The 18,829-nt window shown below is 41.2% G+C and overlaps 1 protein-coding gene across 18 annotated transcripts in view; it reads right to left on the reverse strand.

The window, feature by feature from the left end:
- Positions 1 to 18,829, reverse strand: part of SNX29 (sorting nexin 29) — a 577,711-nt gene that overhangs the window by 539,873 nt on the left and 19,009 nt on the right. For 17 of the 18 annotated variants that reach the window (XR_006513608.2, XR_011494296.1, XM_070484912.1 and 14 more), the window contains exon 3: positions 18,172 to 18,224. Coding sequence is in view for 13 of the 18 variants with exons in the window: in XM_070484912.1 (XP_070341013.1) it covers positions 18,172 to 18,224 (53 nt within the window). In the remaining 5 variants the exon portion in view is untranslated. Of the gene's footprint in view, positions 1 to 16,920; positions 17,026 to 18,171; positions 18,225 to 18,829 lie in introns of those variants that run through there. The other variant, XM_070484915.1, reaches the window with a different exon arrangement.

Consider the following 18,829-nt stretch of genomic DNA (forward strand, 5'->3'; position numbering starts at 1 on the left):
TCACCGTGGTAGGTTGGCTGCCCCCCACTGCATTTTATCACAGCCAACTTCTATGACAAGTTAATGAGTTGAGCATGCTTTTAATTAACTGGGGCACTTAGTGAATGTTTTAACTTTTTTCAAAAACATCAGTCAAGAAAATCAACTTCTTATGCACACAGCTGCTTACCAGATAAATGGATAAATAAAATGTGGTGTATCGATACAACGGAATACTATTCAGCAATGAGGAAGGGAGTGCAATCAGGGACTAACTGTAAATGGGCACAAGGGAACATTTTGGGATAATGAAAATATTCTAAAACTGGATTATGGTGATGGTTGGACAACTCTATAAATTTACTAAAAAAAATCACCGCATTGTACAAGGGGTAGATTTTTGTGGTATATAAATTAGACTTAATAAAGCTCTTTAAAAAAAAAAAAAGCTGCCTTCAAGGTGCCCAGTAAAAGCTTGATGAAGGGGTGAAGGAGCTAATGAATGGAAAACGAAATAACTTCCTCCTGCTGAATTTCAAACTGTCTACCAACACCAGCACAGCTGGACGCCACATGAGCTTAACTAGGTTACTGCTAAAATTCTGCAAGCAGAGGTTTTTCTGAGCTTTGTCCTATATTTCAAGACTGCTTAACCTGTCACATTCATCTATCATAAGATTCCTAAGAATCCTGTACTTTTTTATGGCAAATGTTAGAACAAAAGACAGGACCAGCAATAAAGGCTGCATTTTTACGACCTGCATCAAATTAACGTTGTGACTGAAGAGCATATTTCAAATTGATCCTTTACAATGTTACAGCTTTACTGGAACCTTTTGGGGAAAACCAAGTACAATCATGAACAAGGACTGGATGATCCTCATGAGGAAAGCCCCAGTGTCAGCTGGAGTCAATTGTATCCATAAAAATCAGCCAATTAACAGCATTAGCCATAACAGATTTAAGACAGTGCAGTCATCAAGCAGCCTGCTAAAGCAAGGCCATTACCAGACAAGCATTTGAAATGGGCCATGCCCTATATTTACATTTTACAAATTAAGTTTTCAAAAAGGTTCACATCCTCTAACCCATGAATTTTACTGACAGAAACCAATCCTCAGCTGCAATCTACAAGTCAGATAAAGATTTAAGAATGAAAATATTCAAAATAACATGATTTACACCAGTGGAAAGTTAAAAAACACTTGAAGATTTAACACCTGAGCAACTGGTTAAACAAATGCTAACACAGCATATAACTGAATGCTATTCAGCCCTTAAAAATATTTACCCAGAGCTCATAATGATAAGCCAACAGGTTTACAATATAACATAAAATGAAAAAGAAGCAGGGTACGAAAGTGTATATTAAGTATGCTCTCAAGTATGCTAAAAAAAAAACCCAAAATCATAAGGGAATTATGTGAAAAAATTAAGAACCACTTGGTAAAAGAATTACTAGTGATATCTTTCTCGCCCCTATGCTTGTCTGAACTTAGCTTTTTTCTAAAACAAGTGTTAAAGAAGTATTCATGTCTCAAGAACCAGAAATATTGCTACCCTGAGCTACAAAGAATGAAAAAATACGGCTTCAAAGGTATGGTGAGGAAAAATCACACAACTATATAAAATGCCTACAAAAAACTTTAAATAGTAATTTTTAAAAGCTTAGATTATAATGTTAAGTGAAAAAAAGCAGATCTACAAAAAGATCTAAAAATGTTCCTAACCCACAAAAATAAAAAATATTACAATAAAAGAAACTATAACATTAAAAGTTTGGGGGTTTTTTCTCCCCAAAGCCCCAGTACATAGTCGTACATTCTAGTTGTAAGTCCTTCCAGTTGTTCTGTGTGAGCCACCACCACAGCATGGCTACCAACAGATGATGGATGGTGTGGTTCCACATCCAGGAACCAAACCTGGCCTGCTGAAGCAGAACGTGCCAAACTTTAACCACTAGGCCATCAGGCCTGCCTCAAAAGTTGATTTTTTTTTTTTAAGCAGACAAAATGGGGAGGGGAGTTCCATTCACAATAGTAACAAAATTAAAATAAATCATATTTTTTACAAGTAAGATATAAGGCCTATATGAAGAAAACCATAATATTTTCTTAAAAGATATACAGATTAGCACTTTCCTGGGTGGGAAGATTTGTCAAAATAAAAATGTCAATTTTTCCCAAATTAATTTTTGTATAAATTTAATAAATTCCAATAATCATCACAGGAAGGACTTGGCACAGTGTGGTTTGGGGTACAGGGATAAACAAATTGATGGAGCAGTATAGAGAACCCCCCAGAAAATCCAAACAAATATGTAACCATTTTATACATAATAATGTTAGCACTTCAATTCAGACAGGCAGGAGTGGGCTGTTTAACCAGTGGCACTGACACAAGAAGCTACAGGGCTGAAATACGAATAAACTTCTATCTCAAACCACAGAACTAAATTCCAGATGGATCAAGATCAAAGAAAAATATATGTGTAAAAAAAAATAAAACTGTAAAAATAATAGAGAAAAATACAGAAGAACCTCAGGATAAGATACTCTATCACTAACATTTTAAATAAATGAATACAGTCAAGTTGCAGGATACAAAATCAACATAGAAAAATCAGTTGCATTTCTATACCCTAACAACAAAGTAGCAGAAAAAGAAATTAAGAACACAATCCCATTTACAATTGCAACAAAAAGAATAAAATACCTAGGAATAAACTTAACCAAAGAGGTGAAAGACCTGTACACTGAAAACTATAAAACATTGTTGAAAGAAAGTGAAGAAGACACAAAGAAATGGAAGGATATTCCGTGCTCTTGGACTGAAAGAATTAACACAGTTAAAATGTCCATACTACCTAAAGCAATCTATAGATTCAATGCTATCCCTATCAAAGTTCCAACGACATTTTTCACAGAAATAGAACAAAGAATCCTAAAATTTATATGGAACAACAAAAGACCTCAAATAGCCAAAGGAATCCTAAGAAAAAAGAACCAAAGCTGGAGGTATCACACTCCCTGATTTCAAAATATACTACAAAGCTACAGTAACCAAAACAGCATGGTACTGGCACAAAAACAGAACACAGATACATGGAACAGAATCGAGAGCCCTGAAATAAACCCACACATCGATGGACAGCTAATTTTTGACCAGGGAGCCAAGAACACACGATGGAGAAAGGAAAGTCTCTTCAATAAATGGTGCTGGGAAAACTGGACAGCCATAGGCAAAAGAACGAAAATAGACCATTATCTTACACCACACACAAAAATTAACTCAAAATGGGTTAAAGACTTGAATGTAAGAACCTAAAACCATGAAACTTCTAGAAGAAAACATAGGCAGTAGGTGCTTTGACATCGGTCTTAGCAGCATATTTTCAAGTACCATCTCTGACCAGGCAAGGGAAACAAAAGACAAAATAAACAAATGGGACTACCTCAAACTAAAAAGCTTCTGCACAGCAAAGGAAACCATAAACAAAATGAAAATACAACCTAACAACTGGGAAAAGATATTTGCAAGCCATATATCTGATAAGGGGTTAATATGCTAAATATATAAAGAACTCATAGACCTCAGCAATAAATAAACTAGCAAACCAATTTAAAAATGGGCAAAAGATCTGAGCAGACATTTCTCCAAAGAAAATATATGGATGGCCAACAGGCACATGAAAGGATGCTCAAGATCATTAGCTTTCAGGGAAATGCAAATCAAAACTACAAGGAGGGGCCGGCCCGGTGGCACAGTGGTTAAGTGCGCACGTTCTGCTTTGGCAGCCCAGGGTCCACCAGTTCGGATCCCAGGTGTGGACATGGCACCGCTTGGCAAGCCATGCTCTGTAGGCGTCCCACATACAAAGCAGACGAAGATGAGTATGGATGTGAGCTCAGGGCCCGTCTTCCTCAGCAAAAAGAGGAGGATTGGCAGCAGATGTTAGCTCAGGGCTAATCCTCCTCCAAAAAAAAAAAATTACGATAAGATATCACCTCACTCCGGTCAGAATGGCTATAATTAACAAGACAGGAAACAACAGTATTGGAGAGGATGTGGGGAGAAGGGGACCCTCATACACTGCTGGTGGGAGTGTAAACTGGTGCAGCCACTATGGAAAACAGTATGGAGATTCCTCAAAAAATTAAGACTAGATCTACCATATGATCCAGCTATTCCCCTGCTGGGTATCTATCCAAAGAACATGAGAAGACGAATGCGTAAAGATACATGCACCTCTATGTTCACTGCAGCATTACTGACAATAGCCAAGACTTGGAAGCAACCTAGGTGCCCATCAAAGGATGAATGGATAAAGAGGATGTGGTGTATATACACAATGGAGTACTACTCAGCCATAAGGAATTATGAAATCCAGCCATTTGTGACAATATGGATGGACCTTGAGGGTATTATGCTAAGTGAAATAAATCAGAGGGAGAAGAAAGTCAAATACTGTATGATCTCACTCATAAATAGAAGATAAAAACAACAACAAACAAACAAACATAGAGACTGAGATTGGGTTGGTGGTTACCAGAGGGGAAGCAGGGAGGGAGGAGGGCAAAAGGGGTGACTGGGCACACGTGTGTGGTGGTGGATGGTAATTAGTCTTTGGGTGGTGAACACGATGCAGTCTACACAGAAATCAAAGTACAATGATGTCCACCTGAAATTTATATAATGTTATAAACCAATGTTACAACTAAAAAAAATAAATAAAACAAATTTTAAAGGTTCACAGAATTAACCACATAAAATTTTTAAATTTCTACATGGCAAAAGATATCATAGATATAGTAAAACAATAACTGATAGACTGGAGAAAATATTTACAGCACATATAACTGAAAAATGATTAATAGTCATAGGACATGAAGAGCTTCTACAAATGGGTAAGAAAAAGAAAAGCAACTCAAAAAATGTTTTAAAATTATTAAAGAAGGTGAACAAAAGAAAACCATGAAAGGAGGAAATATAGTTAGCCAATAAACATATGAAAAGATATTCAATGTCACTAGGGGCAAGGTAAATGTTGCAATACTAAGATACCAATTTAGGACTATCAAGTTTAAAGCAATCACAGATCTAGCAAGAATACATGTAAATGGGTACTGTTGATATGAATATGAATATGATTGCTTCATCTTTCTGCAAAGAGATAAGGCAGTACAATTTTTTTTAAATGCCTATACCCTTTGAGCAAGTAATCCTGCTTCTAGAAATTTATCGTGTAAAAACAAAAGCACTACTAATTAGAAAATGAACAAAAACCACTAACAGACATTTCACCAAAGGGAACATAAACATACAAGCACATGGAAATACGTTCAACATCATTTGCCATCAGGGAAATGCAAACTAAAACTACAAAGAGATATGCCCACATGCCTATAAGAATGGCTAAAATAGAAAGTCGTGACAATACCAAATGCTGACAAGAATGCAGACAAACTATCACTCACACACTGCTGGTGGGACCATAAATGGTACAGCCAGTCTGGAAAACAGTTTGGCAGTTTCTTATAAAACTAAATACACAAATATCATACAATCTAGCAATGGCACTCTTGGGAACTTATCTCAGAAAAATGAAAACTTATGTTCACCAAAAAATCTGTACATGAATTTTTATAGCAACATTATTTGCAATAGCCAAAAATTGAAGACAACCCAGATGTCCTTCAATGAGTTATGAATAAACAGGCTGTGATATATCCATATCATGGAATACCACTCAGCAATAAAAAGGAACATTATTGATATAAGCAACAACCCAGATGAATCTCATGGGAATTATGCTGAGTGAAAAAATGCCAATCCCAAAAGATTACACATTGCATAATTCCATTTATATAACACTCTTGGAATGACAAAATTGCAGATACAGAGAACAGACTGGTGGTTGCCAGGAGTCAGGGATGGGGAGGGAGGGAACAGGAGGGAGATGGGCATGGCTATAAAAGGACAACAGGAGGGATCCCTTGGTGATAAAACTACTCTTGGTGATAAAGATACTCTGTCTCTTGACTGTGGTGGTGGACACATGAACCTACATAGTGATAAGACTGCACAGAATACACATATACACACACACACACACACACACACACACACACACACACACACACACACACCCTAAGTAAAACTACAGAAATTTGAAATACCCGTCCTAGAGTTTTGCAAGATATTACCATTGGGGGAAACTGGGTGAAGGGTAAATGGGATCCTTCTAAATTATTTCTTACAACTGTATGTGAATCTACAATTATCTCAAAATTAAAAGTTTAAATAAACAACATAAAAGCACTAGTAGGCAAAGATACACAAAACTATAAGCAACCTGAACTTCCATTAACAGGAGAGCAGTAAAATACATTATAACACCTCCATACTACAAAATATTAGAGAAGTTTAAAAAGAATGAGATGCCATATCTAATCAATCCTAAGAAGCACCTTTGTCCACATTTTCACATCTCTGAAATCCAGGTGTGCCCCGTAATTGATGAAATTATATAACTGAAATTAGCAACAGTTTTTCTTTCTTAATTACACATAAAGATGCCATTGATGGTAAGCTGCATCACTATGTTACCTATTGACCTGGAACAATGTCCATAATATATGGCCAGGTTTATGGGGGAAAAAAAAAGGAAACTATAGAGTAATATAAATGGTATGATGCCCATTTGAGGGAGGAGGAGGAGGAAGAGGAAGAGGAGTGGACTTCGATAAGAATGTCTTCTCCACTATTTGCACCACCTACCGTCATTTCGGTGGACTTAAGCATCCTTGAAAAATCGGGCAAACTTGTCTAGAGCAAGGATAATGACAGCTGAGGGCTGAAGCTGGACACCTCATCATCAGCATGACAGCACCAGTGTGCAAGGGCCTCCCACACTCCTTGCTCTGCCAGGGGTCCCAGCCCCAGAAAATCAAATCAGCACACTCTTCTCAATTACTCCTACGTGCTTTGGCCCAGAGCATCCTCTCTGTCTGCTAAGTAAATGGAACGACAGGAAATTGCAGCCCAGGCACAAAGAGCAAAAAAGATCTGTGAGAAAGCTGGCAACCATCTAGAAGAAACTAAAATTGGTTTTAGCTTTATCCCATAGACCATATAAAAATAAATTCCAGATAAATTAAAGGCTTAACTGTAAACAATAAAAATCTTACAAGAAAATTAAAAAGAACACATGCACGCTCTTATGTTAGGGAAGATCTTAAAACACCAAAAAACCAGAAACTGGTAGATAGGTATATGGATCAGTAAAAAGACATTTAACCATCTAAAAATTTTTTAATGTGGTATTATAATTAATTACTACAATATACAAAGAACTCTCACAAATTGACAAGGGGACAAATAATCCAATTAAAAAATGGACAAATAAAAGGAATAAGCTTTGCACAAAAGAGTAAAGCTATAAGCCAACAAAGATAAAGACAAAAAAGATACTGAAATTCACTAGCAATCAAGGAAATGCAAATAAAACTGACAGTAAGCCACCACTTTTCACCCATCAGACTGACGAAACTTCACAAAACACTCAAAACTATTGTTAGCAAAAAAGAAAAGGGTAGTCACACGCATCGCTTGTAGAAACTTTTAGAAAGATACCGGACCACAACTATTAAAAATAAACACATATTCTCTTTGACTTGGCCACCCAACTCCTGAAAATCTATGCCAAAGAAATAAAATCCTCAGGATATAAGAAAAGATGCTCAAGGATGTCTTTTGTTTCATTGTCCATAATAGTAAAAACTAGACACAAAGTATTACTTCATAGGCAATTGTTTGTACGTCTGCATCATGCAAGATAATGCAGCCTTTTAAAAAAGCATTATTAGAACTATAACTTGGAAAGGTTTTGACAGGGTAGTGCCAAGAGGGAAAATACAGATGCAGAACATTACATATAATTCAATTTTTATAAAACAGTGGCAATAAAACATGTGTGTGTGGGTATACACATGGATATTTTATTTGTAAAAGACTATATAAATGTGGAGAAAAACACAGAATAAATAATTCTTGATCATTAACATAAGTTACCCAGATGGAGGAAGAAAAGGATATGGTAGAGAAAAAAGAGGCCAAAAAAAAAAAAAAAGCAGTTGACAACCAGAAAAAAATGCAAGCTTGGAAACAGTGAAAACTCACAACGCAGTAGTTTTTCAAGATACTGTAAGTGTGAGGGTTTGAGGATGGCAGACAGACATGTAAAAAGAAATCAAACGAATGTTCTACCAGAGGATGAAGAAATTTAACCGATTTTTAAATGGGTTAAATCATAATTTCTGGCCATTTTCAAAATTCTCTGGGATAGACAGAACTCCAGCTCTTGATCTAGACACAAATACTGCTCGGGATGCTCTTGGCAGATGAGACACTTCAAAATCAAGAACAGCAGATGCCAGCTGACAAGGAATTGGCTGAAGAAGCTGGTAACTCAAAGGGAAAAAGAGAACGGAGAAAAACAAGAGCCCCCAGATGCAGAAGGAACAAATGAATGCGAAAGGAGGAAACAGAAGTGACATTAAGTCAGTGGCCAGTGGGATCTCCAAGTCTGGTTGGAGCCCACAGCCTGGGAGAAAGAAATCTCCACACCAAAACTTTGCTTTAAAAAAAAGAAATTAAAAACAACACACATTTGTTCTGATTTCTGGTCATACCTCAGAGCCAGAATATGCATGTCTCATGCCCCACATCCAGTCAATGACTCAATCTTATCAAGCTCAGCCCTAAAGCTTCTCAATCCGTCCTTCTCTTCTCCCAACACCACCACCTCCACTCAGCCCTCTTGTCCACCGCACAGAGCCACTTCACTGCTCTCCCAGCCCCCATCTCACCCTGTCCATCCTCCTGGCATCCTGAACAGAAGCTACCCTCCCGAAACACAAATCTATGTCACTATCTTTCTTTCCTTCTTTCTTATTATCCATACCACACTTTGCTATGGCTATACGGTACATGAGATGATTTTAAGGGGAAGGCAGATGAACATTTCTATGTTAATCATTTTAATGTGTCAAGAAAAAAACAGAACCAGCCATCAATCTTTGATTTCACTGATGGTATTACTTACAACAAGAGCAGAGCAGACAGGTCCTTGAAATTCCACCTAAAGTCAATCTCTGGCTCAGATAGTATACAGAAATGGCAAAAATTGTGAAAATGGTATACAAATAGTCATAGTTTAAGAAATAATACCCTAATGGATAAAGTTCAAGCACTTCCCCATGACAGCAAGAGAAGAAATCTAGGACTTTCCAGCCCATCTTCCAACACATCATCCATGATCCGACCATTTTCTTGCACATCCCTGCACCATCGCATTTGCTATCTCCCCTGCCTGGAAGTCCCCTCCTGCCCATTTGACTACTAAAGACCCTGCACTCACGTCTCACGTCTGCATCATGTAATTATTACTACAGGCCACCATGAGTGCTCACAATTTACATCTCCATCTCCCCGACTCAGTTTTGAGTTCCTTGAGGACAGCAACCATCTCATCTAGCTTGCATCTCCAATGCCAACATAGTGATCTATAAATAAATACCTGTTAAACGGAGGAATTAATCATTCTAGCCTTTAGTTTCCAAAGTAGCCAAAACACTGGTATGTCTAGCCATAGAAAGAAAAAATAGTGAGTTTATTCAGTTCTTACTGAGTATGCCAAGCAACCATTATTACATCTAATCCTCACTACAACCCTGCGAAGTGGATACCATGATCATCATCTGATTTTCCAGATGGTGCAACAGAGGCCTAGAGAAGCTAAGTCCAAAATTACACAACCGGCAGTTGGTGATTTGTGGCCAAGGTGAGCAGAAAGATAAGTACGTCTGACCCCAAAGCTCATACTTCATGCTCACGGCCTCTCTCCACCACCAGGATGGAGAGGAGGAGGAAGAGGATGATACAGCTCACACAGAGTTTCCTATGGGCCACGCACTGCTTTCAACAACTATCGATACAAACAATATAAATATTTGTTAAAATTCAGACATGGAAATGTGCTCAGATTTGCTAAATGCCCTAGAGCTCCCCAGTTGCTAAAAATAATCTTTTTCCAAAAAAAAAATCAATGCTTTTGATCAATATAGTAAAATAAAAGAATATGCAATGTGGAACTATCTACTACAGATCCACAAAGTGGAAATAAAGTGCTCAGGGTAGGGGGATAAGGAATCAAATTAATGGACCCCAGGATTTTTTGCCAGGATGACGAGAATTAGAACATCCCGTCAAAACCTCAAACTAATAAGAGGTTGGTCAAACACCTGTGACAAACTGGAGATTAAAAACCACATGATGAACATCGAGAGACACGTAAAAGAGGAAAAGGATGCCTGAAAAGGCCATTTGGTTTCATATGTGTCCAAAGGAATTCATATGGCAGTCTCATCTACACTAAGAATAACATTAGGGAACAGGAAAGGGCGGCTGGTTTGTCTTCAGCTTCCTCTCTAATTCCTCAACAGGTAAAGAAAAATCACCAAAACAAACCCCTCTTCCCTGGTGTGCTCTGGAAGGAGAAGAAATGCTCCCTTCTGATTTCTTCTGCCATAGACACCTGGAAGGGTCACAAAAATTTACGATTTCCAAATGTTCTTGGATGAACACCTTACCCAAAGCCAACTCACTGCCACGCCCAATGGCAAAGAGACCCAGTGCACAGAGAATATTTTCCAAGCGTCCAGACACTTCATCTAAAATCATGGCAGTAACAATAGCCAATAATTACTGGACACTTACCAGTGCCAGGCTCTGTTCTAAGGGCTGCACGTGGACTAACTCGCAACAACTCTGTGAAGTGAATATTATTACTACTACCCCCATTTTACAGATGAGGACACTGAGGCACAAGAAAGTCAGAGACTTGCCTACAGTCACAACATGACCTGGAACTGGCAAAGCCGCGATTCAAACTCCAGGCTCAAATCCCACACTCATTTTCCTGCCCCTCAGTTTGGGCTGCTATTTAAAATTCCACAGGAAAACTTCCAGATTACGTTCTGTAATTCCACAGGGGAGGAAGACGCTTCTGTGAAACAGTAACGTATCTAGTCTTTGAGGTAACTTGCAGTGTCTGCTGAGTTCTTGGGCCATTATTTCTAGAAGGCAAAACATTCAAAAGCTATGATACGGCCTCTTCCCAGGCCAGTGTGATTGACAGAAAGTGGAATAGTTTTAACGAAGCACAAGAATGGGTCTTTGTTCTTAGGGGAAAACGGGAGAACAACCAACAAAAAGGGACGAGGAGAAACACAAATGTTACGGAGCCTGGTGACTGCCACCACTTCCTCCTGGGGAGGACTCTAAGGACAAAAAGGGAAAAGACATGTCCTGCCTGTAACTTCCTTTCATGTACACGTTGTTTTACGCTTCACATGAGGACTGCGGCATCTGTGTCAATCTCACAAAATCAAACTAATCTCTCCCACACACTCATACACACGCGTGCACACACTCTTTGCACACACACACTTTGCATCTTTGGTTTCAGGAGAACAATGCTGTGACTCACGCAGGCCCCTAAAGCCAACAGCTTCAGTCCTAGCCGAGTTCTCTTTCCCACACTTCAGTCCTTCACAAACACCTCGGCAACTTTCGTCACGTCTGAGGATATGTACTATTACTTATTTGTCTTGAGTTTCACTCACTTTTTCATTTAAATATGCCCATTTTAAAAGGAAAAACTCTACTGCTATTGCAAATGGAGAGCCAGCATCACGGGCACTAAACAGAGCAGCCCTAAAAGTTAAGGCAATTAAAATAAAGTACTAAATTCTCCCTGTCACCACCAGAGGAAGACAGCCTGAAACTGGCACATTCTGGCTAACAAGGAGGGGGAGCAGTGCAAGACATGTTATTTTGAACTATATGATACTGTCATTTTTCTAGGTCAAAAATGATCAAATATTGGCAATTTCATTTAATTCAACTTAATATTAATACCAAACCAAGTGTTTCCCTGTGATACTTAAAAAGAATTGAAAGGAGGGGCTGGCCCCGTGGCCGAGTGGTTAAGTTCGTGCGCTCCGCTGCAGGCGGCCGTGTTTCGTTGGTTCGAATCCTGGGCACGGACATGGCACTGCTCATCAGACCACGCTGAGGCAGCGTCCCACATGCCACAACTAGAAGGACCCACAACGAAGAATATACAACTATGTACCGGGGAGCTTTGGGGAGAAAAAGGAAAAAAATAAAATCTTTAAAAAAATAAATAAATAAAAAGAATTGAAAGGAGAAGAACTGAGCCGTTAGGCAATTGAAAGGAATTTAATGCCATGACATTTAACACTTAAAACAATGTTAAGTACTTGCAGTGAGACAGATCTCTCACTCTGGGAAACTGCTAGAAAAACAAGAAGGGATGTGGTGTTAGAGAATGAGGACCATGCTGGGAATTGGAAGTCTGTGCTCCAGTGCCGTTCCACTACCTACAAACCACGCGACCCACCCAATGGAAGCCCCCGCCCCAGCGCCGACACCCAGGGGATGATGATAGATCAACGCTGCATGGATGACTAGCCCCAAGCTTCCACTCCTGTAAAAGGAGGGAAGTGATCCCCCTCTTGCTCGCCCACACTCCAGGGTCACTGCAAGGATCAAATGAGACTGATGACACAGAGGTAAACATTTTCAAACCTCACAGTGCTGTCACAAGAAAGATCATCATTACAATGTGGCAACGACAGGGGATCACTGATGGGCATTCTGGCCACCCTGTCTTCACTCCACCTTCCTAACAGCACCCAGGTTTCATTTTGAAGCTCTATTTCTTCCTCCCTGGATACTGTCTTGGTGGGATGGTGAACCCAAGTAGCCATCTTTGCACTCCACAGGCAGTGGGGTCCCAGGAAGATCCCTCAGCCAAATCCTTCTGCTGGTGGCCAGGAGGCGGCCATGTGACCTGAGACTGACCGATAAGGTGCTCCCTCGCTGGAACGTCAATCTTGAGCAGAATGAGAATCAGAAAACAGCTGGTGTTCACTCCAGCAGCAGAGCCTTACCGGGACCACCATTCCCACTGGGAGAGTATTTCTGGGCCTGTTTCCAGCTTAGGAACCTTCCAAAGCTGCCTCAACTCCTTCCTGTTTCCAAACCCGGGCTGCCATTGACTCTGTGGGCTCCCAATGTCCTCAGCTGGAGTAAATTTCTGCTGCTTGTTACCAGAGAGCCTTGGCAGATACACCGCTGCATCATCCTCTCTAAGTTCCTCCTGATGTTTGTCCAACCAGCTGGACTCTCTAGCTGCCACCACAAGCCGACAGCTCACAGTCCTGCCTAGAATTTTTCCTAAGAGAGTAAACTAAAAATGGCACCCAAAGAGAACACTTGGCCTTTTAAGAAAAATTTCTTCCAATTATCCGTTATTTCTTAAGAGACACTGGTTCTTAGATTCCTGGAGGAGACTGATGTGGGAAGAGACACACATAAGAAGCTCCATGTTCCAAATGGGACTGAGAACCATGCCTAGAGTTACAGGGAAAGAAATCCTCCACCTTCAATTGTTGCTCTGAGAGCAAGAGAGAACATCGACAAGGCTCACTAATTCACATCTACCCCTTCATTCTGTTTACAGTCGACCACCTGCCCCAATAGGCAGCACGGATAGGTGCCACAAGCGGAGTATGAGTGTCCCAGCCAGACTTCTTCACTCCCTGAGGGGTATGGTATGGAATGTGTGGAATGAAACTAACACCCTTACATGTGTGGCACTTTTGCACATAGTATCGGACTGATTCCTCACAACTGGTTAGGTAGGTACGATTCTCGTCACCTTTTCTGATGGATGGGTTTCCCCACACCACCAAGCAATTCTCTGACTCCAGCTGGGTGTCCTACAATTCAACTCAATTCTGACACTATCCACCCAGAGACAGCATCAGGTTAAGCATCAGACTAAGGTCTCAGTCCTACAGGACAGCACTCTCCTACCCTTCAAATACTAGTCACAAGCCCAGGTTGCCACTTGTGTTTCTGACTGACCAGCTATATATCTCGGAGGTTCCCATGACCTCCTCCTCAGGTTTAATTAATTTGTCAGAGTGACTCACAGAACTCGGCAAAACATTTTACTTACTAGATCACTAGTTTATTATAGTAAATATAATATGGTTTATTATAAGATGACATAAGTCAGGAACAGCCAAATGGAAGAGGTGCTTAGGGCAAGGGAAAAGAGCACGGAGCTTCCATTCTCTCTCCAAGTGGGCCACTCTCCCCAAACCTCAAGTGTTCACCAACCCGGAAGCTCTCCAAACCTTGTCCTTTTGGGTTTTATTGAGGCTACGTTACACAGGCATGACTGATTAAAACATTGGCCACTGGCAACTTAATCTTGAGCCCCTCGTCCCTCCTGCGTGGTGCAGGGTGGGACTGAAAGTTCCAACCCTCTAATCACATGGTTGGTTCTCCTGGCAACCAGCCCCTACTCTTTGGTACTTTCCAAAAGTCACTATATTAACGTAACAAGACACCTTTCCGGCTATCAGCACTTTGGAAATTCTAGGAGTTCTGAAGCTCTGTGCTGGTGCCAGGAATGTGGCGAAGAACAAACACATATATTTCTTATAAGTCACAATATCACAGCGGACCTAATTCTAGGGCTCAGAGAAGTCAGGCAGGTGACACAGCTGGAAAGGGGAAGAGCCAGATTCCAAGCCAGGCCTTGCGAGCCTAGCACTCCCACTCCAGCCGGCCCAGCCCGCTGGACCAGCCCTCAGCGTCGCATTCTGTAATCACTGCTCCCCTGGACTATCTTCCCCAGCGCACACAAAGCCACCTGAGGGGTAGAAGCCTGTCTGAAATATCTGGGAAGCCCCAGTGTCCAGCACGGAACCAGACACCAAGTAGGCATTCGGTAACTAACTGCTGGACGAATGAGGCTCCAATAAACGTATGGGCACTTGCCATGGGTCAGCACTGTGGACACGGTGGGCAAAACAGGCTCATTTCCAGCTTGCTAGCTAGTTGAGGGACAGGTGTAATCAATTCTTCATACGAACGTTTAGTTTGTGGAAGAAACATATAGACTATAACGGTATAGAGCAGGAAGCAGCAGAGTATAGCCCACAGGCCAAACCCGGCCCTTTACAGTTTGCCAATCCATGGTATAGAGCAAGGAAAACAGGTCCAGATGACCAGGCCGGGGGAGGGGGCAGGATTGGATCGGGGGTCTGGAAGATTTCCCCGAAAAATTACTGAAAGGCTTTAGAATTAAAAATAAAAAAACAGAAAAGGCCAGGCCAGGGTGTTTGGAGCAAAGAGCCAGAGGAAAAGTGTGAGGCCTCCAGGCTGTGTTAAGGATGTGGGTCTTTTTCCCCAGAGCAAAGAGAAGCCAGTGGAGGGCTTCCGCGGGGCAGTGATGTGAGGGAATCTGCATTCTGCAGAACTCTCAACACAGAGGAGGCAGGATAAGAGGAAGATGGGGAGCTGGCCTACGGCAGCCGTCCTGTGAGAGACGTGACTGGGCCAGGGTGACGGCAGGGGACCTGGAGAAAGGAAATGCATTTGAGATCAATTCCGGGGCTGGGCCATTTGTCAGGGGTGAGGAGGAGAGGTGACATCTATTTTTTCAGACCTCACAACAGTTATTTTTAAAAGTTCACTGACTTTCCCTCTTGAGGTTACACTTTTTCACAGACTAAGGACACTGACGTGGCCTTTCCCATATGAAGGTGGTGCCACCTTCAGCCAAACACATTTCAAAGACAAGACCATGACTCTGATATTGAGAAGGACCCCTCTAGGGGGGGAAAAACAAATATTTTTTTTAAACCCAGCTTCAAAACCAATGTAATCACTAAATGTCATATGACAGAGAAAGAATAGACTTGGGAGCCCAAGAAACCAGGGTCCAACTTCCAACTCTAACATTTCCCAGATGCCTAACCTGAGCTGGATTATGTCAGCTCTCTTTGTCTCTGTCTTCTCATCCATGAAGAAAGAACAACACGCCACTCCTCCTGAGATTGGCCTGAAGATCAAGAGTCAACAGGAACAAAGAGTGGCACGAACAGTAAGAAGCAGTAACTATTATTACTAATATGGAGCAGGATACTCCTTTGAGCCATAAACCACAGTTACTATGGAAGGAATTAACTTTTTTAATTCTACTATGAAACATAATATTTTACAGAATAAAAGTTACAGTCATAAATTACTGTGTAAGAACATGGTATTTTTGTTTTTCTGTTTTTTTAATTGTCTTTTTTTTTCTACTCTTTCTCCCCAAATCTCCCCAGTACATAGTTGTATATTTTACTTGTGGGGCCTTCTAGCTGTGGCGTGTGGGAGGCCGCCTCAACGTGGCCTGATGAGCCGTGCCGTGTCCCGTACCCAGGATCTGAACCAGCGAAACCCTTGGCTGCCGAAGCGGAGCGTGCCAACTTAACCACTCGGCCACGGGGCTGGCCTCATAAGACCATGTTAACCTAACATTTAGAAATGCTTTTTCTCTCTTAGGAAATCAACAGCAGAATCGTAAAAAAAAGTGATAAAGTAAAGCAGTCCTGAATACATACACACACACGCATGCACGCATGCCTGTACACACAGCTGGAGTCAGTAAATCTAGGATGGGATGTAGAATTGCATTATTAATTAATAAGCCTCCCAGGTGATTCTGGTGCGGGTGGACCTTGGGTCCCAAAGTGAGGGACCCTGTGCCGACCGAGGCCAGGCCCCATAGTAGGCCCTCGGGCAGAACTGAAACGATAAATCAGTCTGACAATCCAATGCTGCAGACATCTACTGAGAACCTAACGTGTGACAGGCACAATATGTTTGTGCAAAACACCGAGAAGTGAAAAAACAGAGAAGTTGCCCCCTCTGCCTCAAAGCTCACAAGCCTTGTGGTGGCACAGATATTCAAACACTCGACTACGGGACAACGCAGTGCGCACTTACCCAGACAATGAATCTTTGCTGAGCACCTTCTACATGCTTCTAGGCACTGGGGATCCCCAGTGAAAAAGACAGCAAGACATCCCTGCCCACACAGCGCTGACGTTATGGGATGAGAGACAGAAATAAACAAAACAAAAAAGCATAATGTACAGTCTGCTCGTTGGAGGTGTTATGGAGAAACTAAGCAAAGAGGACAGAGTGTAAGGGAGGCGTACGATTTTAACTCTGCACCAGTTTTGAATAGTCCCTAGGCTCTATTAAAACGTAGCACCACAGGCTTTGTTCGTGGCTGATAAAGTGTCACCAAAGATCAAGGGTCTGAAAGGCCAGAGAAGGGAACTGGCTCTGCTGGGCGGGTTAGGTTAAGAGGGTGGGGACGTGGACAGTCTCCAGGATGAGATAAATGCTGAGCAAGTGGTTCCCTCCCCTTCTTTGCAGGAATGGTCCACCTGCCCCTCCAAGGCTGCAGCGCATGAATCAGCTCCGAATGACTTCACAAAGTATTTCCAGCAAATGCTACTGTGCCTCTTACCTCTGCCAAAACATTTGCGTCTCCTCCTCGTCAACGTTATAAGCTTATGCAATTATGTCAGCCTTTCCTGGATCATGAAGGTGAGTGGCAATTTTTAAGACTTTTTTTAAACTATAAAAGGACCACATGATCACCGTATAAAATACGAAAAAGATCAGAAGGTATAAATATTCCCAATATTCTTGACCCCAATATTACATCTGTTCACATTTTGGTAGAGCACATTTTTCACAATTGTTATGTACCATAGCCAGGATCACTCCACAGCCATACCGTTTTGTATCCTGCTCTTTTTATTTTTACTGAATATATAATTTGTAAATTACCATATATGCATCTTTCTGCTTAAAACAAATTCTGTATGGACATTAATTTAATGGCTATGTAATATTGTTATATATACTGATGCACTACACTTTATTAACCATTTCCCAATTGTTGAGCGTTAAGGTTTCTGAGTTTTCATCACTATAAGTTACCCTGAAAATAACTTTATAGAGAAAGGTATTTCAAGTGATTCCCTCAGAATAGACGACTAGAAGGAGAATTAGGGGAAGCTGGAAAGGCTTTAGACAAGCAGTCACTGCCTTGATGGTCTACAGATCGCCCACATTTACTCACTGGACCGCTTGGCTGCAGAGGCAGAAGACAGAAGCTGCTCATCTCTGGCCACTTTTGAGATCTTGATGGCAAATGGTTTTTAGAAGTGACATATTTACCTGCTGTCAGAATCCGAGGCGATCTCTTTTCTCCCTCCAAAGCGGATCTGGCACTGCACGGAAAAAGAAGCCGCTGAGACAAACTGTTGGGATGGGACACTTAAACATCACAAAACAGCCCAAACAGGTCTTCTGGGTCACAGGGGACACGGGGCCAGAAACTCCCGGTGCCGAGTCAGAGCATTCCCATGCCCTGGGTGTCAGCCCAAGACGTAAGATGGTGGACACCCCAGCCTTCCGGTCACCACTTAAAGGAAGCCCTTATCTCACACTTGTACACAAGTGAGCCTTGTGGGAAAACAATACGAAGAAGACAAGTAAAGCACACGGCAGGTTATCTAGGAAGCGTCTTCCATCTGTCAGCAGCTGACTGTCTACAACACAGAGCTCTTCACAGGCAATAATTAAAACTGCCAGCCCCAAAGTTGTTATGACTGGCCATAAAATTATGGCAGCATAAATCAAGCTTCAAACAATTCAAACAGTACAACTGAATGACCATTTACCCAGGTTGGGTACAAATGGAAGCAAACTAGTCTCTTTCTTTCTTATTTATTTATTTATTTATTTATTTATTGCCAAGTTTTTAAATATTTTTTAAAGATTGGCACCTACACTAACATCTGTCGCCAATCTTCTTTTTTTTTTTTTTCCTTCT

Source organism: Equus asinus, chromosome 14, assembly GCF_041296235.1.
Source record: "Equus asinus isolate D_3611 breed Donkey chromosome 14, EquAss-T2T_v2, whole genome shotgun sequence".
In the NCBI taxonomy this organism is placed as follows: domain Eukaryota; kingdom Metazoa; phylum Chordata; class Mammalia; order Perissodactyla; family Equidae; genus Equus; species Equus asinus.